This window comes from Marmota monax, unplaced genomic scaffold (assembly GCF_021218885.2).
Source record: "Marmota monax isolate L192 unplaced genomic scaffold, Marmota_monax_Labrador192_F-V1.1 WCK01_AAM20220418_F8-fsc00008, whole genome shotgun sequence".
NCBI classification, from domain to species: domain Eukaryota; kingdom Metazoa; phylum Chordata; class Mammalia; order Rodentia; family Sciuridae; genus Marmota; species Marmota monax.
This window is the reverse complement of record NW_026694432.1, coordinates 5,263,280-5,289,448: the sequence shown is the minus strand read 5'-3', so window position 1 is coordinate 5,289,448 and position 26,169 is coordinate 5,263,280. Positions and strand designations below refer to the sequence as shown.

At 38.9% G+C, this 26,169-nt stretch overlaps 1 protein-coding gene and 1 pseudogene across 1 annotated transcript in view; both read right to left on the bottom strand.

Annotated features, from left to right (window-relative positions):
* Zswim5 (zinc finger SWIM-type containing 5) overlaps positions 1-10,012 on the bottom strand; it is a 185,993-nt gene extending 175,981 nt beyond the window's left edge. Inside the window, exon 1 of the mRNA XM_046418776.2 lies at positions 9,248-10,012. Coding sequence (XP_046274732.1) covers positions 9,248-9,851 — 604 coding nt within the window. The 5' untranslated portion in view covers positions 9,852-10,012. The remainder of the gene's footprint in view (positions 1-9,247) is intronic.
* Positions 667-4,170, bottom strand: LOC124075260 (large ribosomal subunit protein uL6-like; annotated as a pseudogene).
* Positions 10,013-26,169: the final 16,157 nt, after the last annotated feature.

Below are 26,169 nucleotides of genomic sequence, written 5' to 3'. Positions count from 1 at the left end.
TAAGATACCATCTCACTCCAATAAGAATGGCAGCCATTATGAAGTCAAACAACAATAAGTGCTGGCGAGGATGGGGGTGGGGTGGGGAAGGTACACTCATACATTGCTGGTGGGACTGCAAATTGGTTGGTGCAGCCAATTTGGAAAGCAGTATGGAGATTCCATGGAAAGCTGTGAATGGAACCACCATTTGACCCAGCTATTCCCCTTCTCGGACTATACCCAAAAGACCTAAGAAGTGCATACTACAGGGACACAGCCACATCAATGTTTATAGCAGCACAATTCACAATAGCTAGAATGTGGAACCAACCTAGATGCCCTTCAATAGATGAATGGATTAAAAAATGTGGCGTTTATACACAATGGAATATTACTCAGCACTAAAAAATAATAAAATCATGGCATTTGCAGGCAAATGGATGGCATTAGAGCAGATTATGCTAAGTGAAGTTAGCCAATCCCTAAAAAACAAATGCTGAATGTCTTCTCTGATATAAGGGGGGTGACTCAAAATGGGATAGGGAGGAAGAGCATGAGAAGACGACTACCACTAAATAGGGAAGAGAGGTGGGAGGAAAAAAGAGGGAGAAGGGGAGTTGCACAGAAGATGGAAGGAGAACCTCATTGTTACACAGAATACATATATGATGTTGTAATGAGAAAAAGAAAAAAATGTGTGTCACATTAGATTGGATAGAGAGAAAGGATGGGAGAGGAGGGGAGGAGTAGGGAGGATAGGAAGGGCAGCAGAATAGACAATATGAATGATGTATGTACATTCCATGTATGTATTATATATCAAAATGCATTCTACTGTCATGTATGACTAAAAAAAATAAATAAAAGTCAGAAGAAAAAAAAAGACAGGGTCTTGTTGTTAAGTTGCTTAGGGCCTTACTAATTTGCTGAGACTTGCTTTGAACTCAAACCTCCTGCCTCAAACTCTGGAGTTGCTGGGATTATAGGCATGTATCACCATGCCTGGTAAAAATATAAAATTTTATAAATGAATGAGTAAACAAACATGAAGGAAATTATAGCTTGGCATTATATTTTGATAATCTAATGATTTTTTTTATGATGGCAACTATGACAATTTATATACTTTAAAATAAGACTTTCCAAAATATAGAGAAACATTCTTAAGTGGTAAGAGAATAATCCTCCTTGAGACCCATTAATAAACCTAAAGACAGGTGAAATAGACACAGAAAAGAAAATTGATATGATTCACATAAAAAAATATGTTGATTGTCAACAAGTTTAGAAACAGTGATAACACTAATCAAGGTAACCACTTTTCAAGAGCAATATTTCTCAACCTTGGCCAGATATCAAACTACCTTGGAGCTTTTAAAAATTCTGAAATGTGGTCTTCATTTTCAACAGATTCTGACTTAATTGATCTGGGGCGAGTCCTGTTCCTTTTCTAAATCTCCCCAGATGATTTTTAATGTGAAACCAAGATTGGAGCCCATACTTTTTCCCCAAAACCAATAGAGGTCTTTTATTGTATCATTAAAATATCACAAATTAGTTTCATAATCCAGGATCTTATTTCTGCAGTTGGACTACTCTTAGATCTTATTTATCATGTTGGTGAATTGTTCCTTTTTCAGAGACACAGATACCATTCAAAATTTTTTTGATAGCCTTGGCGGGTGGGGTGTTAGTTATTAAATCCAAGGCCTCAAGTATACTGGGTAACCATTCTATTACTGAGTCAACTCAACCCTAATATCCTTGTTTTTTTAACTGTTTTACCTTGCTAAATAAAAGCAGCTATGTTTGAAACAAGTTCAATGTTGTGTCCTCCAAGGATTAAATCATGCTTCTGGACTTGAAATATTGAACAAATAACATCTGGTATCATCTAAACCCTGAATGTATTTTTCACCCAAGAAATTTTGGACTTGAACCAGAGACTCATTCTTCTGAATACAACCTTGATGGGAAAGTGAATGTACACGGACTTCTTGTAACAGAAACCCAGCACAATACCCTTGATTATGTTCTATACATGATTACAGACAGTGTGAAGAGTAACCAGTTCCTTTTTCTTTCTCTACCATTTATCAACCAGAGCCTGTCCTTTTTCTTTCCAAGGAGACTGACTTCCACACTGATGTGACTGAAGTCTCTCTATAGAGTTCTTCTGAGGCCTTCATGAAAACTGTGTGTTCCTTCAGAGTGATACTGTCAATTTCTGGAACTGCAATAGTCTGATTGCTGAGAATGGTCTTCATTCTCATGGTATATGAGGCAAAAAGACCCACAATTCTTTTCTTTTAAATCAAACTTTTTTAAAATATATTTTTTAAGTTGTGGAGGAAACTCTATTATTTATTTGTTTGTTTGTGATGCTAAGGATTGAACCCAGTGCCTCACACATGCTAAACAAGTGCTCTGCCACTGAGCTACAGACCCAGCCCATTAAATCAATTTTGAGGTATAATTTACATTCAACAAAATTCACTCATTTAAGCATAAAATCTGATAAGTTTTAACAAATGAATACAATCATGTAACCTCCACATCATGATATAGAACATTTCTATCCTCCCCATAAAAGTTTACTCAAACCCATTTCCCCTACTCCCTAGCAACCACCAATCTATTTTCTGTCCCAATAGCTCTGGGCTTTCGAAAATTTTACATACGTGGAATTATATTACATGTAGTCTTTTGTGTCTGCCTTCTTTTATCTAGCATAATGCTCATAAGATTCATACATTTTGCTGGGGTATCTGTTCTTTTTATTGCTGAGTAATATTCCATTGTATGAATATACTTTTTTGTTTTTTTGGTACCAGGGATTGAACCCAGGGGTGCTTAACCACTAAGCCAAATTTCCAGTCCTTTTTTAAAAATATTTTTTAGTTGTGGATGGACACGATACCTTTATTTTATTTATTTTTATGTGGTGCTGAGGATCAAACCCAGTGCTTCACACATGCCAGACAAGTGCACTACCACTGAGCCATAACCCCAGCTCCATCCAGCCCTTTTATTTTTTATTTAGAGACAGTCTCCCTAAGTGCTTAGGGGCTCACTAAATTGCTGAGGCTGGCTTTGAACTTTTGATCCTCTTGCCTCAGGCTCTTGAGCCATTAGGATTACAGGTGTGCACCACAGAGCCAGCTTATTCACCTATTTGATAGGCATTTGGGTTGTTTGCATCCTAGGGCTATTATGAACAACAAATAAAGTACAAGTCTTCATGTAAACCTGTTTTCACTTCTCTCACATAAACTCATAGGAATAGGACTGCTAAACCTTACAGTTAAGTGCTTGATTAACTTTATAAGAAATTATTTTCCAAAGTGGCTGCACCATTTTGTATTACCACCAGCAATGAGTTCTGACTGATCCATATCCCTGTTAGTATTGTCAGTCTTCTTCTTAACCAATTGTGTGTGAGTGTGTGTGTGCGTGTGTTTTGTAGGTATTTCTGTGGGCTTTAATTTGCATTTCTCTAAGTACTAAATGATAATAATTATACAGACAACTGTTCTCAAGACAAGAAAACCACTTGGGAGAAAAGCATGTCATCTTTTGCTTCAACAATCTTGTGTTCGTGTGTGTGCGCACGTGTGTATGCACGTAAGTGCTGCCAAGGATCGAATCCAGGGCTTCATGCATGGCAAGCCAGTACTCTACCACTGAGCTATATCCCCTGTTCTCAATAGTTGTTCTTTAAACAGGTAACAATGCTATACTGCTCTGAGTACCACACTTACCACTGCATTATAAAGAGAAAAAAAATGGCCAAGAAACAGGTGTACATAGAACTTTTCAAAAAGGATCTGGAGGCTCAGAGTCAAGTACCCACTGAGTTTATAACTGCTCACTCACATAAAGGTAGCAACAAAAAGTAGTCCAAAAAATGGCAACATAATATAGTCCTTAGAAACTTTAGCTTTGGTGTCCAACCTGGATTTGTATAAGACAGGAAAATACCAAGAATTTTTGAAACACTTCCACTAAAAACAAGTGAATAAATGTTAACTCATTCATTTGGTAAACTTATGAGCACCAGTTAGGGCAAATTACATTACCCATTCTAAGAGAGAGAAGAGTTACAATGAAAACCAAAAAGTAATCTGTGGCTATATATCACTGTGAAAAGTATGACAGAATATTTTAATTTTAATATAAGCTTTAGCATATGATCACATCATGCTAAAGCTAATATTAAAATGAATCTGGTTTCCATAGCATACCATCTCAACAATAGCCTACAATTGCCCATAAAGCCCTCATGCTGCCAATATCAGTAAAGAAATGAGTACATGAACAAATTATAAGACAGAAAATTCATATAAAAGAAATCTGGAACTGTCTCCCCCCACCCCCAGTGCTTGGGATTGGATTTAGGGCCTCATACAAGAGAGACGGGACTTCTACCACTGAGCTACACCCATAGCACTGAATTACTGTCTATTTCTAATATCGAACACTGACTTTTTTGGGGTACAATTCTGTATTTAACACATGTATATATTCATATAACCCTTACCATGATAGGATACTGACAGTTAATAGATTTTTCATATCTATTGTTGAAATGAGAAATAACTTGTTCCATGTAGGTGTAAATAAATTTCTAGCCTTTTCATTTTAAAATTTGGGCTTTATATTCATACTACAATACTATTAGATGTTTTCATTCCTAGAGATAATTTCTTAAATAAAGTCCACTGTCTTTCCCCGATATCTTTAAATCTCTATCCTTTATATGAATTCATATACATTTCTTCTTACATTTGAAGAAACTGATAAATCACCATTCTTCCACAAAACAGACGGTCAACACAGAAAACATACCCATGTTGTAACAGTCATACTATTTAATGCTATCAGTTTATTATATACAGAGTCTGGAGTTTTCTCCATATCTTTCTTTTTTTTTAGAGAGAATTTTTTTTAATATTTATTTTTTTTTAGTTATCGGCGAACACAACATCTTTGTTTGTATATGGTGCTGAGGATCGAACCCGGGCCGCACACATGCCAGGCGATCGCGCTACCGCTTGGGCCACATCCCCAGCCCTTCTCCATATCTTTCAATGTCACACTCATAATAAAAATTCAGCCTTATGAGATGGGGATGTAGCTCAGGGGTTGAATGCTTGACTAGCATGCATGAGGCTCTGAGTTCAATCCCTAGTACCACAAACAAACAAAGAAGAAGAAAGAAAGAGTGAAAGAACGAACAACTCATGCATTATGTTTAAATATGCAGGTTCCAAACATTAAAAAAAAAAAAAAACAGCCTTATCTCCCCACTACCTTCAATTTGGGTTTTTTTGTTTGTTTGTTTTGTGGTGCTGGGGACTGAACCCAGGGCCTTGTGCATGTAAGGCAAGCACTCTACCAAATGAGCCACATCCCCAACCCAGGTGGTGGTGGTGGGTTTTTTTTTTGGGGGGTGGAGGGGGGTAGAGGGGGGATGGGGGCGGGGGTTGCTTTGTTTTGTTTGACACTGGGTTTCTTTATTTTGTCCAGGCTGATCTCAATCTCCTGGGTTCAAGAGATCCTCCTGCCTTAGCCTCCCAAGAAGCTTGGACTACAGGTGCACTGGCATCCAGCCCCTTCAGTTTCACAACAATGGAAAGTCCATTCTTAACATTCATTCATTCAACAATCGCTTATTAAACATTAAGATGTGTGTATATGATGTAATGGGGTTTGGGGGGAAGAAGATAACTCATTACTTTTTTTAAAAAAAGACATCTAAAGGATTTAAAACTTAATAAATTTCTATGCTTTAAAAAAGGTCACTTCTGGGCTGGGGTTGTGGCTCAGCAGTAGAGTGCTCGCCTAGCATGTGCCAGGACCTGGGTTTGATCCTCAGCACCACATAAAAATAAATAAATAAAATAAAGATATTGTGTCCAACTAAAAAATAAATATTATTAAAAAAAGGTCACTACTGGTCTGAGACTGTGGCTCAGCAGTAGAGCGCTCACCTAGCACAAGGTATTGTGTCCAACTACAACTAAAAAATAAATATTTTTTTTAAAAAAAGGTCAACACTTATCCCTTAAAGGAACACAGCTACCTCTGTGATGAAATATCTTTTAAATATAAATTAGGTAATTTTTCCCCCACATGAAATTTTATTATGATCTTATCTATTCTAATTTACACAAGATGCTATAAAGATATGTATCTTTTGTTTCCTCCAAACAATATAGATGAAAACAAATTACATATAAAAATCAACAACTGGGGAAATTCAGGTATATAGCTCAGTGTAGAGCACTTGACTGCTGCAGTTCACAAAAATTACACTACAGAAAAACTTCACAGACATGTTTATTGATGATAATTAATTATGGACTTATTACTTGTTTTAGATATGGATAACTTCCCGAAATGGATCTTTTTTTGACTATAATTATTAACTTTGTAATTGCACCTCTTCAAAATAAAATAGTACTTAGCATTGTGGCTCTAATCTTGAAGACCATGTAAGGACAAATAATGTACTTATTTGATAATGTGTAGACAAAAAAATATTGGGATTAGACAAAGTTGCCTGTGAGAATCTACGGAAAATTTCTGGATAAATATTTATATAATTACGTTCTACTAGGTACAAAAAGCCCCTCCATGACTTTATCCAATTTTTAAAACTCCAAATAAATTCTGTGTTTAAGAAAAGAACACTAATACTTCTTTTCCTTTAATCAATCTGACTTTTCTGAGAAATTTCCCTCCCTTAAGTTTACCAAATATGAGAGAAATTAATTTAAAACATGATAGCAAAAAAAAAAAAAAATCCAGCTGGGCATGGTGGCACACACCTGTAATCCCAGCAGTTTGGGAGGCTAAGGCAGGAGGATCACAAGTTCAAAGGCAGCCTTCAGCAAAAGTGAAGTGCTAAACAATTCAGTGAGACCCTGTCGATAAATAAAATACAAAATAGAGCTGGGGATGTGGCTCAGTGGTAAAGTGCCTTTGGGTTCAATCTCTAGTACAAAAAAAAAAAATCTATTGACACAGTTTCAAACCTACAGATATCCATGAAAAGACTAATTTGCAATTTTCCCTTTTTAAAAGGAACAGTATTTCTGATTCACTTCATTATCCTTTCAGCATAACAAACCTATAGTTTTCCCAGTAGTTGATATCAAGGTGGGACGTTTTAGTTCTGATTCAAAATTTGTTGTTTTCTACAGAATACATGAGTCCACTGATTTCCCACTACTGATTCAATGCAGAAAATAATCAGAAGTTACAAAATGGTCAGGAAAAAAAATAAAGATTACAAAGCTCATGATTCTCAAACAGCAATACCTAAAAATGATTCATTCTTTCTCCTATCTTCATCTGTAAACTGATGAAGTGAATCAGAAAATGTTCAAATGTATTTTTCCCAGGGTCCCTAAAACTATGGTGTAACAATCCATCGTTTCATAAGCACACCAACTATCATACCATAAAAGAGAATATCTGATTTAAACATGATCTGGGCCCACCCACAAAATCTGACTTCACCTAGAACTTGACATTTTAATTATTTTAAAAATAGATATCTCTTACAAACTCATTTGCCCCCTCAAATTTGAAAATTATTCCAAATCCATCTATTATAAATTGACTCTTTTCAATTTAAAATATTTTAAATAAGAATCTTAAAAGTTAACTGATCTACAGTCATTGGAAGATTAAAGTTTATATATTTTTAAAAACCTATATTCACTTTCATGTTTTCAATATTTCAGTTTCAAAGCAATATATTTTAATTACCTGTTAATCCAATTCATTCTTTCTAAAATATACACAAATGTACAAAGGCCTAACCTCTTTAAAATAAGCAAAATTTTCCCAATCTACTGTCAACTGTATTCTGGCACAGGATAAACTTAACGTTTCACATTTGCAAAACACACTGTGGTATGCTGTTGTTCTAATAAGAAACTCAGTATTCAGTGATTCTCAATAACCAGAAGTATATTGCTCTATATAAAACATTACGATGTACTATTCTTCAAAGGAAAAGAATTTCAAATATGTTGGTTTTATCTGAAAAGAAAGCTAGATGTTTGGGTGTGTGCGTGTGTGTGTGTGTGTGTGTGTGTGTGTGTGTGTGTGTGTGCGCGCGCGCGCGCACTTGCGAAACAACCTCCTTTCAACTCCATTCAAAAATCAGTATTTTCTTCAGTAAATATAAGCATATATTAAATAATAAAACGCATAAAGATAATGTAAAATTCCAGAATGCTATAATAATACAAATAGGAAAAAATAGTGTTTTAATTTTCCACATAGTAAGTCAATGTTAAACAATGTCATTTTTTTCTTTCATCCTAACCATTCCATAAATCCAGGTGTACTGTATTTATATGGTTAGTAAGACTAACAAACTGAGAAGCAGGTCCAGAGGAATAAAAGAAACCATTTTCCATTTTTGCACAAACAAAAACATAAAACAAAAGCAAATGTGAAGAGTTGTTAAATGAGAAGCATTTGAAAAACCCAACGTGACCAGCTTCTGATTTACTCCGCTCTGACAAGGAAGACAGACCCCACCCCCACTCCAGATTGTGTGTGTGTGTGTGTGTGTGTGTAAGAAAGAGAGAGAGAATGTGTGTGTGTGTGTGTGTGTTTCCTTGGATTGGGGTGTGGAGAAAAGAAGCTGTCACATTTCCATCTTCGGTTATTGTTAGTTTTCAGCCTAGATTCCCAAGCATCACTGGTCAGGGGGAAAAAATATTAAAGCAGACAATTAAAATCGTCTAAAATGCACAGTATTTTGTTGTCTTTTTCAATGTTAAAGTTAATTACACTCAGATTCAATCTGCTAGGACTACAGATTAGCTGTGACAGCCTGCCTCTCAAACACTCCAAGACGGCTTGTTCCAGATTCACTAATAATCCTCTCCTATCTAAACTTAAAATTAAAAACAACACATTTCCGAAATTATTGAATGCAAAACCGCACACCTCCCCATCCTTTTTGCCTTCGGTGTGTGAAATATCATTAAGAGTGAAAAGGAGAGACCCATTCGATCTTCAAACAAAAAGAAATAAGGGCAGAGGGCCAGTGGGGAAAAGGAGCAGAAGTGGACCTGCACGAAATGTTGAGAAAAGTTTTTTATGTGACTTGTTTGTCCTTCGGCAGGGGGGCAGGAGTTGGGCAGAAAGCCGCGGTCTCAATTGAAAGCTCTAGCAGAGAGGAAGCACCTGCAAAAGAGGAGGCCAGGGACCAGAGAGCGACCGGACTAGCACCTACCTACTTGCAGCACGTTCTCCACGGAGCCGCTGTCCAGCAGACGGATGCCCCGGCGGAATGGCAGACCTTCGCCGCCGCTACTGCCGCCACCAGCCGCGCCAGCCCCAGTGCCTAGCCCAGGGGATGCCCCCGCCGAAGCGGCCCCGGGGGCGGAGCCGGCCGGAGCAGCGGCCCCGGGGGGTGGCGGCGGCCCCTCCTCGGCCGGCGAAGCCCCCGTGGCGCCGCCAGCCGCGCCGGCGCCGGGGCCGCCCCGGTACTGGAAGCTGGAGTACATGCAGATCTCCCGCTCATTCCGCGGGAAGGACCAGTAGACGATGCGGCGCTGCACCGGCTCCGGGATCCGCTCGAAGCGCTCCTCCACCCGTTCGTACGCCCACTTTTCCGCCACCGTCTTGGCGGCGCAGTCCAGCAAGGACTCCGGCTGCAGGTGGGGGCGGGCCCCCGGGGCCAGGCAGCTGCTGCCGACGCCCCCCGCCCCTCCGCTAGTAGCCCCCGGAGAACCGCGGGGGTTGCGAGCCTGCGGGCTGGGCCATGAGCACAACCGCTTTGCCGGAGAGACCGGCGGTGGCGAGAGCAGCTCCTCTCGCTCACCTCCTTCCGCCATTGCTGGGGACTGACTGACTGAGGCGGCGGCGGCGGCAGCAGCTCGGTCTGCGGCGGAGACCCGGACCACGGCCACGCGCCCCGCGCAAGCGCCCAGCAGCGGCGCCGGGGGGCGGGGCAAACGAACCCACGAGCCCGCCGGCCCGAGTGGAAAGCTTGGGCCGGTCCCGGGCGCGCGCCGCAAGGGCCGACAGGGTTGTCCTGAGGACGAGCGAGAGGCGGCGCGCACTGTCCCGGCCGCCGCGAGCGCGAAGAGGCACGGGAGCGAGCGCGGGCCCCCGGCGCGTTCCAGGCGCAGACAGACCAGAACGCGCGCCGAGCGCTTGCACTGGGCTGCGGACCGGGCGGCTGAAGAGCGAGGAGCGTAGCGCATCCTAAGCGACTCCAGGCCGCCTGCCTCCTAGCCAAAGAGAAATGAACTGAGTGACCGCGTCAAATGATCGCCGCGAGCGATCTGTGTGAAGTAATAGGTTTGCGGGGCACAAGGAGAGAAAAACTCCAACTCAGGCTTCAGCAGTAGACTGATATGACAGGAGACTGTCACACAGCCGATAGGAGGATCTGGCAGAAAGTTGCTAGTAAGGAAAGCACTGGAGAATAAAAATCAGAAAGTGCAAGTCATGAAAACTCTTCAGGCCACAACAATGTAGAATAAGGTCGGTCCCCTCCCCCACCCCGCCCCGCCCGGCGCAGTGAAATCCGCTAAGTCGCTTCACACCGTCCGCACAATGGGACACCAAGATCTCGCCGCTGCACTCCCCTGTCACTTTTTGTAAGGTTTAGCACCTTGCATTCTAGAAGAAAAAGCACTTTTTTGTGTGTGGTTTATGATAGAATTTCCTGAGCCTCTGTCCCGGTCTAAATTAAGTCTTTCGTGTTTACTTGGATGCCTTCTACTCCTTTAAATTATTTATCACAAGTTGCATACATATTTTCATTTATTTGTCTAATGTCTGACTGCCCAACAGACTATAAACTCTTGACCGCAAAGACTATGTCTGTTTTCTTCACTGTGATTTATCCTCCACCATGCACGTTAGTGAGTGATCAAGAATGACACCTTCAACATGAACTCTTCCATGAACAGTCACGGAATTGTGACTGTGTCTCTTACTCAAATTTTAGAATTTGCTGACAAACTAATCACTACACCTTTATAATGTTCCAAGAACTATATTTGAAATTTCTGTAACTGATTTCGTCCTTCAAAGTGAACAAGTTCTAGAGTATTATATAAAGTAAGAATAAGAGAGCTACGGAGTGGTACATTCCTGTAATCCCAGCGACTGGGGAGGCTGAGGCAGGAGGATGGTAAATTCCTAAGGCCAGGCTGGGCAATTGAGCCAGGCCCTCGACAATTTAGTGAGACCCTGTCCCAAAATAAAAAATAAAGGACTTGGGTTGGGTTGTAGCTTAGTGGTAGAGTGCATGCCTCACATTTGTGAGGCATTGGGTTCAATTCTCAGCAACGCATATAAATAAAATAAAGTTCCTCTGACAACTAAAAAATTTAAATTAAATTAAGGAATTTGGGTTCGATCCCCAGTAACTCAATAAAAAAAGGGGGGGGAAAGCTCAAAAAACAAAGAACTAGGGATGTAGCCCAGTGGGAAAGTGTCCCTGAGTTCAATCCCCAGTACCAAAAAGAAAAAAGAAGAAGAGAGTAAATGATTGGAAAGAGACTGGAGTCAAAGTAATTTGGTTTTGCAATCATCTCAGAATTAAAGAGTACAGGTTATAAATTAGAATTGGATGTGAATCACTTCTGTGATGTTAATCACAACTTGGTTAAATCAGTTGTAACAGAAAGTAATAATGCCTCTACGTATAGCTGTTGTAAAATTAGAAATAATTTAAATCAAACAGTATAGTCAGTACTCAATAAATATTTGCTTATATATGTAAATATCTATAATTGGATTACTATGAATTAACATACTCTTTACTCCCCTGGAATATGAATTATAGACTTTTATGACACCCATCTTTTCCCTCCTAGTATTTATCAGAGTTTATTTTGGATGTGTGTATTCCTCCCTGACTAGACTATGAGATTTGTAAAGGCAAAAACCATTTCTATGTAACGGCCTATCCCTAACAGCTGCCAATAGTGTCTAATGTGTAAGACATTCAAGAATATTTTATTTTGAATCAATGAATATGTCAGTCTGATGTAATCATTTGAGTAAATAGTTAATAGAGGTTCAGATAGGAAGAAATTTTACTTAAACATATTAAGAGTTAAGCTTGATGATTATGAGTTTGATTCAATTTGATGCTTTTTTTTAAATTTTCAAGGACATTAATAAAGTACAAAGAATAGCATATCTAGTGGCTGGGACTATGGCTCAGTGGTACAGCGCTTGCCTAGCATACATGAGGTACTGGGTTTGATCCTCACCATCACATAAAAATAAACAAGTAAAATAAAGGCATTCTGTCCATCTACAACTACAAAAAACTTTTTTTTAAAAAAAGAATAGCATATCTAGCTGGGGTTGTGACTCAGCAGTAGAGTGCTCGCTTAGCACATTCGAGGTGCTGAGTTGGCTCCTCAGCACCACATAAAAATAAATGAATAAAATAAAGGTATTATGTTCAACTACATATATAGAGAATTGCATATCTATACCTATATTCTCACAAATAATCATTATTATCTACATCTAAAGTCCACTTCAACCACCTTTGTATACATTCCCCAGAAGCAACTGTAACTTGAAAATTTAGAGCCTATTTTTAAATTGTGTGTGTATAACATTGTTTTGTATATTTTTGTTTAATAAAATGATATCACACTGTCTACCCTTATTCTGGTACCTTGCTTTTTTCTATGCATACACAAAGACCTCACTCATTCTTAAGTGCCACAAAATAGTCCATCTTAAGAGTATATCAGGGGCTGGGGTTGTGGCTTAGTGGTGGAGTGCTTGCCTAGCACACGTGAGGCCCTGGGTTTGATCCTCAGCACCACATAAAAGTGAAATAGAGATATTGTGTCCACCTACAAATAAATAAATTTTTTTAAAGTATATCACATTTTATTTCAAAGTATAACACCACTATTGTTAGCTATATGTATCTTAGAGAAGTGACTTAAACCCTATATGCCTCAGCTTTCTAATTTGTAAAATAGAGATAATACCCAATAAGGTTGTTTTGTAATTAATACATGTGAATTACATGGAATAGTACCTAAGAATGTGGCAAGTACTTGATAAATTATTTGTGTACTTATTTATGCTATTTATGAATTTATTTCACTAATTATGGACATTTTGATTGCCCTTTTTTTACTTCTTATTATAAACAATACTTAAATGAACATTTGTCTGGTTTTCCTTATGTGCATATATTCTAAAATTTTCCTGGGTATATAGCTAGAGTGGAATTGCTAATTATAGGATATAAACACTTCCAAGTTTTTCTAAATGCTGTCACTTTGTGTTCCAATGTAGTTATACCTAATATTTTAGTTATCTAGTGCTAAGTACGAAATCACTCCAAAATTTAGCAATTCAAACAATAGTAACATTATCTCTCAAGGTTTTTATGAGTAAGGCATGTAAGAGCAGTTTTTCTGTGTGGTTGTGGCTCAGGATCTTTCATGAAGTTGGCATCAGATGTTAGCTGAGGCTGCAATCATCTGAAGGTTTGACTGGGACAAAAGGATCCACTTCCAAAGTGCCTCACATGGCTGGTAAACTGGTGCTGGCTCTGGGCAGGAGTCTCAGTTTCTCTCCACATGAACCTCTCCAATTGGCTGTGTAAGTACCTTCACAGCACTGGTAGTTTCCCCTAAAAGGAATCAAGAGAAAAAAGTAAGGTTGCAGTTCCTTTTATGACCTAGCCTCAGAAGTCATACACCATCACTTCTACTATACTATATCCTATCAAGCCAGCCCTTATTCAGTGTTAGAAAAGACTGTAAAGGAGGCAAGGAGTGGCTCGGGAGGCTGAAGCAGGAGGATCTCAAGTTTAAAGCCAGCCTCAGCAAAAGCAAGGTGCGAAGCAACTCAGTGAGACCCTGTCTCTAAATAAAATATAATATAGGGCTGGGGATGTGGCTCAGTGGTCGAGTGCTCCTGAGTTCAATTCCCAGGACCCTCCCTCCACCAAAAAAAAAAAAAAGGAGACAAGGATTACTGGAAACATGTTGAATATTGCTTACTAGAACCAATTCCCACCAGCACTGAATGAGTACTATTTTCTTCACATCCTCACCAATAAACAATATTGTCAGGCATAGTTTTTGATAGCCTGGTACACAAGTTTTTTTTTTTTAGGTTGAGCTGCATTTTATACATCTTTAACCATTATATATCCTCTTCTGTTAATTGCTTAACTATTTCATTTTTTAAACATTTTCTTGATTTGTTTGTTATGGTTACTAGTCCTTTCTATGTGCATTGCAAGTATCTTCTTCCATGTTCTATATCTTATAGTTTTGAGGGTTTTTTTTTCCATGTTTAGGTCTTTTTTTATTTTTATTTTTTAATATAGTTTTTTTAGATGTTTGATAGACCTTTATTTTATTTATTTATATATGGTGCTGAGAATGGAAACACATGCCTCACACATGCCAGGCAAGGGCGCCACTGCTGAGCCATAGCCCCAACCCCCCACAGATCTAATTTTGATCTTTTCCATAGGAAGACCTATTACTTGCACTAAAACTATTTGTCAAATATTTCAGGACCAACTTGTCTTATATGCATAGGTTTGTTTCTAGGACAGTTTTTCTGTTTCACCTTACATTTTTATTTATCTTTACTTATTTTATTTACTTATTTATTTCAGTGCTACCAGTCAAACCCAGGGGCCTTATGCATGCTAGACAAGCATTCTACCATTAAGCTACATCCCCAACTCTTGTTGTAGCTGCTGCTGCTGCTGCTGCTACTGCTGCTGCTTCTGTTTGGTCGGTTTATTTGTCACATGTAAGCCACATCCCCAGCCATTTTTTGTTTTGGGGAGTATTTTGTGGGTTTTTTTGGGAGTTACCAGGGATTGAACTCAGGGGCACTCAACCACATCCCTAGCTCTACTTTGTATTTTATTTAGAGACAGGGTCTCACTGAGTTGCTTAGTGCCTCGAGTTTGCTGAGGCTGGCTTTAAACTCTTGATCCTCCTGTCTCAGCCTCCTGAGCTGCTGGGATTACAGACATGTGCCACCACACCCAGCCCTTTTTGTTTTTTATTTTGAGACAAATTCTCACTAAATTCCTTAGGGCTTTGCTAAATTGCTGAAGCTGACCTCCAACTTGCAATACTCTTGTGTGAGTCTCCTGAGTTGCTGGGATTACAGGTGTGTGCCATCACACCTGGCTTAAAGCTAAATTGTGTATAAAATCTTTTTGTTTTTTCCCCAGTGCTGAGGATTGAACCCAGGGCCTTGGGTGCCCACATGAGCTCTACCACTAAGCTTCCCTTGCCCGTGAATAATCTTAAATGCCAAATGAAGGAGTTTGAAGTTGAATGTACAATATAGGCAATGGGGAATCAAGGCAGTGAAGGTTATGATACATCTACGTAGCACTGCATCACTAAATATAAACTATTTTTCATATCTTTTCCCCCATTAGTCTGTGCTTTGTATTTAGCACATAATAGATCAACATCCTCAATGAAAAGAATCTAGCTATGATGTGGAGAATCTATTTGAAGGCAAGAAAAAGGAGACATAGAAACCACTTAGGAACCTATTCCAATAATCTTTTCATAAGTTGTTAGTGGCCTCAATTCAGACAATGACAGTAGGAAAAGAAAAAAAATTGCCTGAATATAGTGTTTCTAGTAAGTGTGGTGGTGCATACTTATAATCCCAGTGACTCAAGAGGCTGAAGTGGCAGGATCACAAGTTTGAACCCAGCCTCCACAATTTAGCAAAACCCTATCTCAAAATAAAAATATTTAAAAAGCTAATGATGAGGCTCAGTGATAGAGTGCCCTGGGTTCAAGCCCCATTATCAGGCCTAGCAGTGGGGGAGGGGGGCATTTATATATATTTTATCCTACCCAAAAACTGATTCAGTGAGTATTTGTTACTTTCATAACTTTAAAAGTAACAGGGTAAATTTTTTTATAGACTGTGAAGCTACATTACATGTTCTCTAAAATACCATTTTAAAACAAATACAAATAACTACTATTTGTGAGGCACTGTATGTTTTATATATTGAAGGTTACTAATTTGTTTAAACCTATCTGGGCACTAAGGAAGAGGGAAAAAACTTATGTGGGGCTGTTCTGGGACTGGGAATTGATACAGAAAAAGTTGTAGAAAGATAAGGAAGCAAGGACACCTAATAATGATACATAATACTTAAAACTGGTACAGCCTTTTACAGTTTTAACTGGGAAATAAAGAATTGCTGAAGAAAATTCACCAAATTGTACTAGCCAAAAGTACTACATTTTAATTTCAGTTGGATCCTAAATATTGCTTAGTAACCCTATTATTCATCCCTACTTGATCAGCACCTTTACAATCTTAATGAGAGCCACTAGCAAGTGAGTGACAGAACCAGGACTCACATCTAGTTTGTTGAATTTTGAATCCAGTGAAATCTCCTTTCTAAACCATAGTTGTTTTTCATAAGAGCCAAAGAATTTTTAAGAGCAACATTGAAGTAACTATATATTATCTCTCCTGGACAGGAGGAAAAGAAAATATAATGCTTCCATCCAATTGTTTCTAAAAATGGATTCAATGAGTATATGTTAACATCAGCACTATGACTTAAGAATAACAGAGTGATTTTTTAAATAAACTATGAAGCTACATTTTATGTTTTTTCATGTATTTGCCATTTTAAACAAATATAAATAAACTACTATTTGTGAGACATTATGAATTATATGCATATTTAACCAGGAGGGGCTGGCTATTGATTTGATTAGTTTAGAAGGGGATGACCAATACTTCATTGGAAACCCATCTATAGTCTATAAATAGTAAAACTGGAAGGAAAAAGAAAGGGAAAAGATGACAAGAATAAAAGGAAGGAAAAGAAGAAAAAAAAAGAGAAGCAGCAGTGACTTGTGGTTAAGAACTACTGGAAATATCAGCAGGTGGGATAATAATGAAACTCAAAGTAAGGCCTTGTTGATATGTAGCTTGTGTGGAGTAAATATGGAGGTCAAAAGAGTTATTGAGAGCTATGTGGGGCCATTGTTGACATCTGCCAGCTCTTTTCAAGATTAGTCTAAACATTGGCTCAGATTAAAATAATATCAGTTTGTTGGTGTTACCATTATTGTTCTCATGCTTTAAATATAAAGGTCAGCATACAGACAACATGGAGCATACAGTCTATTTCCAGAAACAGACATTAAACAAATAAATACATGAATATAAAAATACAGATGGTAATAACATGACATGTAAATTGTTTGGGAATATACAGGTGTGATTGAGAATAGAAAATGCAGATTGGACCACAACGTTTGTGGTGAGTAGTGAAAAGACTATAAGGGAGACAGGAGACACTGTGAAAAGCTTTCAAATGCAATTTAAGGAATCTAAATTCTTTTAGTTGGCAGAGAGAAGCTGATTAAAGGTGTTTTGGACAGGAGAATAACAAAAGACAGCATTTTAGGAAGATTAATCAGACAGAAGTACATAAGATGAATCAGGAGATTATAGTCTAGAAACAGAATATGAGTTGTAGGCTACAGCAACATTATGAGAAGGTGATAAAAATCTGTAGAGGTCATAGGACACAAGGACATCTAGATACAGAGCAAATAGGGGCTGAAATACAGCCTACGCTCCATTTGCCCATCCCTGCTCTTATAGCATCATATCTGGGTGCCTTTTTATAATTCTTACCAAGGGTTAGCATACGGGCTAGAAATGACTCTGTTTGATTTCTGTCCTCTAGTGAGAGAATTGACCCATTTCAAGGAGACCATGAGGGTCTAAAGATACATCTTTAACAACATTGCAATGTCCAGGTGAAAACACAAATAAGAACACACAGTGTCTTAAAACAGCTCTTTTAAAGTCTGGAAATATTTGAGCCAACATTAGAAACAAACCTTTAAAATTGCATTTGCAAGACATCAAATCCTTAGGATGGCATGGAAATCAGTGAGAAGATGAGGGTGAGTTATTGAATGAGGCCCAGAGATGAAAATTTAGGTATCATCTGGCAAACAAACTGTATGCAACTCAGTCATTTATTTAATGAGATTTATTCTGGCTTGCATTTTAAAATATAAAAGACAGCAGAATAAAATAGACATTATTATTGCTATGGGTGTATACGTGACTGCATGACCAATGTAATTCTGCAACCTGTACACTCAGAAAAATGAAAAATTATATCCCATCTGATTCAAATGTATGATATGTCAAGATCATTGCACTGTCATGTGTAACTAATTAAAACAAATAAAAAATAAATAAATAAAATATAATATAAAAGACATACCTATGCTTCCTTTGATTGGGTATATCCTAAATACTGGATGAAATGGAGATGGGGAAAGATGACAGGAAAAGGAAGACTATGATTAAAATGATATTGAGGGGGGCTGGGGCTGGGGCTCAGCGGCAGCGCACTTGCCTGGCATGTGTGAGGCACTGGGTTTGATTCTCAGCACCACATATAAATAAATAAAATAAAAGTCTATTAACAACTAATATAAGCATGTATATATTAGTTGTTCAAAAAAAATGATATTGAGGGTCTGGAGTATAGGCCCAGCATGTGCAAGGCCTGTTTTCAATTCCAAGTACTGAAAAAAAAAAAAAGATAAAAGACATCAAATTGATTGGACTTAGTACCCAACTCTGCCATTAATAATATCTTGTGGGCTGGGGCTGTAGCTCAGTGACAGAACGCTTGCCTAGCATGTGTGAGGTACTACATTCAATCCTTAGCACTGCATAAAAATAAACAAATAAAATAAAGACATTCTGTCCATACACAACTATAAAAAATTTTTAAATAATAAAATATTATAATAAACCTTATAGTTGCCTCCCTTAAATCCATTATACCCCTCTCCAATTGTGAAGCAGCCATAAAATTAGAGGAATGTAGCTCCAAGGGTAAACCCCAACTTGTCTAATCAATTGAAGTAATCCATATCCCATTCTGAAATGATTTATTCAGGGATAGACAGATAAAATTTAATCAGTGTATGTCATAACTCAATTGACCAATGAGATACATAGTTTGTTAACAATTTCTGGGAAAGAAGAAATGTTTTCACACTTTAAAGAAAGCTTGTGAAAGAAGTTCTCTTGGTGTTTTTTGTTTGTTTTATTTTGTTATTTTGGTACCAGGGATTGAACCTAGGGGCACTTAACCACTGAGCACATTCCCAGCCCTTTTTATTTTTTGTTTTGAGACAGGGTCTTGCTAAGTTGCTTAGGGCCTCGAAAAGTTGCTGAGTCTGGCTTTGAACTTCTGATTCTCTTGCCTCAGTCTCCCCAGCTGCTGAAATTACAGTTGTGTACCACCACACCCAGCTCTCTTAGTATCCTGACAAAGAAAAGAGATTGTTAGTAGCATGTGGTGAATACCAGGATTAGTCAGGCTTGGGTTGAAGTTGACACACCAGAAGGTTTATGGGATAAATGGGAAATAACTAGATTTCTGATGACATTGTTGAATAGCTGAATCAAATTTACTTGAAGCCCTCTATGTCTATCAACATTCAGTTACATGGAACCAATAAACCCCCTCCTTTTTTTAGTACTTTATCAAGGTATAGTTTACATGCATTAAAATACACAAATCTTGGGTCTGGGGTTGTATCTCAGTGACAGAACACTTGCCTAGCATGTATGAGGCACTGGGTTCAATCCTCAGCAACACCACATAAAAATAAATAAAAAATAAAAATCTTTAAAATACACAATTTTAAAAAAAAGTTTTTTCAGTTGTTGATGGACCTTTATTTTATTCATTTATTTGTATGTGGTGCTGAGAATCGAACCCAGTGTCTCACACATGTGAGGCAAGTGCTCTACCACTGAGCCACAACACCAGCCCTAAAATATTCAAATCTTAAATGTACTTTTTAATGTACATATACGCCCATGAGGTACATGCAGGTCAAAATGTAGAACATTTCTATTATTACAGAAAATTCCCTTGTGTCCCTTTCCAATCCATACCCATGCCCGAAGAGGTGTTATTTAAATGGAATCATATAGTATAAATATCTTCTGTCTGTTTTTTTCCACTAAGCATAATGTTTTTGAGAGTCATTTATGTTATTCTATGGCAATCTGCTCTGTTTTTATTCTGAGTGGTACTCCATGATATGAACACAGCATACATTGTTTATCCATTCTTTCTTTGATGGACATTCAGGGTATATGTTAGTCGAGACAGGATAGGGAACACGGGGAGAAAGGAACTAGGGAAGACTGTGAAACCATGAGATTTCAGTGAAAGTGAAAAAAAAAAAGGAAGGAAGTAGGGTTGAGTGTAAGAGGCTTAGATTGCAGTGAGGTTCTAAGAAAGTTCAGCAAGACTTTGCCCATCAGAAGAGTCCTGCATCTCCCAAGAATAGACCTGTCTTAGTGCTCTTTCATTCAGTCATTGGGAGCAGCCTATAGAAAGCAAAATATAATCCCCACAATCAGAGATCTGAGAAGAACATTTTTATGGATACCACAATCTCCCCCTTGCATCTCTCAGATTTACTTCCCCATTCAGGATCAGGGAGCAGATTTGTGGGGAAAACCGAGAAGAAGAATATTAGTGGGAAGAACGATATTTTGCATTGCTACAGTTGGCCCCGGGGCCCACAGCTAGCACTCACCTTCCCTTCCTCCACTATTTGTTTTGAATTCCCCCACACTCAGCTCTCACATCAGCAGGTCTTGTACTTAGTGTTGTGACCCAAGCCCTCAGTCGTTAGAGTTCCGAGTCCTTAATAACCATACTTTCCCAGGTCAGAATTGTTTCAAGTGTCTGTTGAGAGTAGAGCAAGGAGGCACCCAGGTAGGACTCTGGGATTCTACATGTATTCCTCCCTGCCCTCACTGTGTAAAAGGAACACTGTCTCCTGCTGAAGGATCAGTGATTCTTGCCAGTATGCCAACTCCTCTTTTCACCTTCTAGCCTCTGTATACAAGGAGTCTCTGGTTTGCTGGCAGCAGCTATGATTTAGAGTACAATAGACAGGACTGTAGAACTCCTGCAGAGCCTACAGTTGTGGGGACAGAAAGTACAACATCTGCCAGAACTTATTGGCAATGAGGATAAGTTACTCCTTGATTTCTGGACCGATGTTTACTTCCTATGGAGATACAGCATATATAGAGGCTCCTAATTTAATTCATACTTATCATCTTGAAGGATAGCACTTCATCCCTCCAGAATGTTGTCTCTGAACTGAGCCCTTCAATTGTGCCTATAGAAGGTCTTCCAGTATTATATGAGGCTGGCTTATTCTGAATAACACATTTTGTGATATGACCAATGGATTCCATGTTCATCTCAGCTGACTCCCACACAACTTTTGTTGTGATGTGAGTCCCCTGATTGAAAGCTATTCTATGTAGAATCCCATGCTGTGGATTGGGCGATCCATAAACTCCTGGATACTAGTGCTCTCTAAGGTCTAAAGTTAGGAAAGGCAAACCCATATGCAGATATCTATCTGTTTGAAAACAAGCTCCTTACTCTTTTAGAATGGAAGGGGCTGATATACTTACTCTATCTTCCAACAGAGGTCAGTTGGTCTCTGAGAGCAGTTGTGTTCATTTGGGTTGCCAACAATTTGGACATTTGAAGGAGCGACAGCCAGATTAAAGTTGGTAAGAGGGAATGCTTGCTGTTGGGACTATATGTATCCTCCACTAATGCTACCATGATGCTCTTTCATGTCCCTGTCATGTCAGTTCTGGGGTAGCCAATGACAAAGGATGGTTAGCACCACCTGGCCAAGAAATTTTGTTTGTTCAGTGTCTCCTCCAAGATGGATGCTCTCTGGTGGTCAATTAATGTGTAATATTAAATCCTTTTCTTTTTTGGGGGGTTACTGGGAATTGAACTTAGTGGCACTCAACCACTGAGCCACATCTCCAGTCTTATTTTGTATTTTATTTAGAGACAGGGTCTCACTGAGTTGCTTAGCACCCCGCCTTTGCTGAGGCTGGCTTTGAACACATGATCCTCCTGTCTTAGCCTCCTGAGCTGCTGGGATCACAGGTGTGTGCCGCTGCACCTGGCTTAAATCCTTTTCTTTATCTGTCCTTCATAAAACAGCCCAAGCCTAGGTCACTGCACAGGAATCTAATATGTTCCCTCTTTAGCCATTTCTCCCTCACTCACACAGTGGACAACCAGGTGCACTGTTCCTAGTTCTGCCACTTTAGATGATTTTACCTCTCTACTGTTTTTCAGGATCACTGCTGTATATGACTATAACACAGTTCATAGTCATTTTTGGCTTGCACTCACATTCCAAACAGATCCACCTACAAACCAGCCTCAGGCTTCTTATTCTTCTTTAAGCTACTTTATCAGAGCTAAGTATAAACTGAGGGAAGAGCAATAGTGTAACTATGGTAGGTGATATGGGGGTCTGGATTTTCCTGCTCATGCCCTCTGTTTCTCCTTCAGGTATTTATAGAGTACAATAGACAGGACTGTAGAACTCCTGCAGAGCCTATAGTTGTGGGGGACAGAAAGTCCTCTGTTCCTCCTTCAGGTTCTTATAGTCTTGGACATTCCATTTACATCTTATGACAAGTGTTGGGTATGTCTGAATTTATAACTTGGCAGATCCAACCAAACCCAGTTCATATCAAAAGGTTTCATGCTAAAAAAACATATGGTACCCCATAGTCAGTTGTCACACCTTGACCAGGACCAGTAGTGTACAAAGAGCTATTGCTCATAGGATATATAATCCTCTCTTGCAAATAGCATGACCATGCTCCAAAATCCCAGGACATGCATTTTGATTCTTCCACAGAGGCTTGCCATAAACTCCACATTGTATCTTTTCCCACTACTGACACCTCCAACTGGGTCTGTTAGATCATACAACCCAGTGTCAAGGCTTCTTACCCTATGGTAGGGACCTGCTCAGAGTCTTTTCCTTTTCTAGGCCCCACAGAAACTGCAGCATTCTGTTTTATCTCAGTATATGGAATAGAGCAATATTCCTAGGTGTGGACTCTTACCTTCAGAACCTAAAGAGGCCTAGTAAGCTCTAGATCTCATTCCATGTGTTACATGATGCAAGATGCAGAATTTTGTCTTCTGTTTTGGATTAGATATGCTGTGATGCCCTGAAACTGGACTCGTGCATTTTACCAAAGTCTCCAACTTATTTATCTTCCACCCTGTGAAGTCTATGTGTCTTACCAAGGCTACCAGCACTTGGTAGCCTTTTGTTTGCTCTATTCAGTCAGCTTGATGTCATCAATCTAATGAACTGATGTAATGTTCTTTGAGATAGTCAAGGTCAGACTGCTTTATGACAATAGGAAATTTAACATAATCCCAAGGCAAAACTGCAAATAACTGTGGTGGCTAATTTTATGTATCAACTTGACTAGGTAGCCAAACATTATTCCAGTTATTCCTGTGAGGGTATTTTGGGGGTGAGATTAACACCTAAATCAGTAGTCAAACAGATTGCCCTCCATAATGTAAGTCTCATTCAGTTTAAAGCCTAAAGAGAACAAAAAGCCTGGCCCAGGTTGGGTGCAGTGGCATACACCTGTAATCCCAGTGGCTCAGGATGCTGAAACAGGAGGATTTCAAGTTCAAAGCTAGCCTCAGCAACTTAGCAAGGCCCTAAGCAACTCAGTGACACTCTGTCTCTAATAAAATATAAAAAATATCTAGAGATGTGGCTCAATGGTTGAATGTCCCTGAGTTCAATCCCTGGTGACAAAAAAAAAAAAAAAGTCTGGTCTTCCCCAACCAAGAAAGTATTTTCCTGCTTGGCTATTTTTAAATTGAGACATTAACATTTTCCTTGCTTTTAGGTTAAAACTGAAAATTAGCTCTTCCTGGGTCTCAAATGTACTGGGCTTCAGGCAGTACTCTTTGGTTCTCAGCCTTTCTCCTGGGTCTCCAGGTTGCCAGTTTATACTGCAAGTCTCCTCAGGAGAACCCCAATACAATAATTATGTTCCATGTGAATATAATTCTTTATGATCCTCTTTATTATAATAGGACAAATGCATTTGTTAACTAAATGGCTATTTACTCTGTACTTTATCAATCTAATCTAGCAACGATATCATGTTTGGTATGGCAGTTGTAATTAGGGCTGCCACTTGGTTGAGCCTATGGTAATCTACAGGCATCCTTTATAATCCCTCTAGATTCTGCAGGGACCACACTGTATCCTTTGCATTCTTTTCATCTTTAAACATGAAACTAACCTCCTTCATTGCCCCTACCCAGACTCTGAGGATAAATGGGAGTGAGACATTTTCAGAGGCTTCTGCTTGGACTTCTCTAGCATAATTCTCATCCTAGAGGTCAAGGACCCAATGTGGGGGTTATTCCAACTGCTAAGTATGTAATCCTTGATTATACATTTGAGGACTAGGGAAATGGCTAGTGAGTGGGTCCACATCTCTTATGGGTCCATTGTAATCTAGACCTTGTCCAGGATCCATGTATCTCTACCTTAACATGAGGATCATAATGACAACTCATGCTTCTTTATATGAATATCAATTTAAACTCTGTGTCTGAAAGTCCACAAAATATCTTAGTATTCCCTTCTCCCCAGTATGTAGTTACCCAAGTAAATGGCTACACATTCCTTTGAATAATACATGGGGAATCGTTATCATATATATTTCTGTGGTATTGCAGGGTCCTTTTCCCTGGGAACTCTGCCACCTTATATTAACAGTTTCTCGGTGTGAAAAACAGCCCAGGTCTAGAAATTGGGCAAAAGACTATTACTTTTCATTAAAATGACTTCTTCTGGCATCTTGATCATCTGTTTTTTTAAATATTTATTTATTTATAGTTGTCAATGGACCTCTATTTTATTTATTTTTATGTGGCACTGAGAATCCAACCCAGTGCCTCATACAAGCTGACCAAGTGCTCTACCACTGAGCTACAACCCCAGCCCTTGCTCATCCATGTTTGCTCCTTTTTGTGCATGTGTGGTACCGAGAAGTGAACCCAGGGATACTTACCACTAAGCTACATTCCCAGCCCTTTTTATTTTTTATTTTGGCACAGAATCTCACTAAGTTGCTAAGGCTGGCCTCTAACTTGCAATCCTCCTTCCTCAGCTTCCCAAGTCGCTGGAATTACAGGTGTGTAATTCAAACTCCTCTTGACCAAGTTCTGATAATAATGTTCCTGATACCTCTGAGTCCTGAGTTTCTCTAAGGTTTGCAATGTAAACAGTGTTCTTCTTTTGGCTCCCCTGTTCCCAGGGATTCTCCTGGGCTTTTTTTATTCTACAAAATCAGTTTGCTTATCTACTCTACCTTCCAGGTCATTTTGGTTTATTCATGCTGAGGATCAAACCCAGCATGTATGCTTGGCAAGTGCTCTACCACTGAGCTACACCCATAGCCCCCAGATTTTTTAAATTGTTGTCCTCTCCTCTATTCTTTCTGTCCTCATGGTTTACACTTTTCTCATTCTCTGTTATTTAGATCAGAATCTTAAAAGTTTTTTCTGTAAAGGGCCAGAAAGTATATATCATAGACTTTCATGGACCATACAAAAACAGGCATGACTCTAGTTCGTTGATGTACTCTAGTGTGGATCCAGAGACTTACTATTCAAAATGTGATCCACAGACCAGCAACATCAACATCACCTAGGTACTTGATAGAAATACAGAATCAGGCCCCACCCCAGAATCGCTGGATCCATGCTGCATTTTAATGAGCTCTCAAGTCAATTCATATATATACTGAAGTTTGAGAAGCAATGATCTAGACTGATTTGGGAGAAGAAGCAGAGATAGACACAAATGTTCAACCCCTTATGTTTAACCAGAAGTTCCTTTCATTAAAACAGGTTTGAGTTGGGTTTTCTAATACTTGCAATGGAAAGTGTGCTAATTCTTATCTCCTTGGTGATACAGCTCATACAAATTACTTCAAGTTTCTGGACCTTAGTTTCTTCTTCATAATTAAATGAATAAACATGATGATCTTTAAGGTTTTTTCTAGCTCTCAAATTTCATGACCCTGCATCTCTGGTGTTGTGGAGAGACTTTATCCCTGGGCAAAAACAAAAATAAAAGGTACTCAGACATAAAAAGGCAAAGGCTCAGATACGGGACTTTAAAGATGGGAAGATTAGGTCTCTGAATAAAAAATAGATATACCATGAGGCTA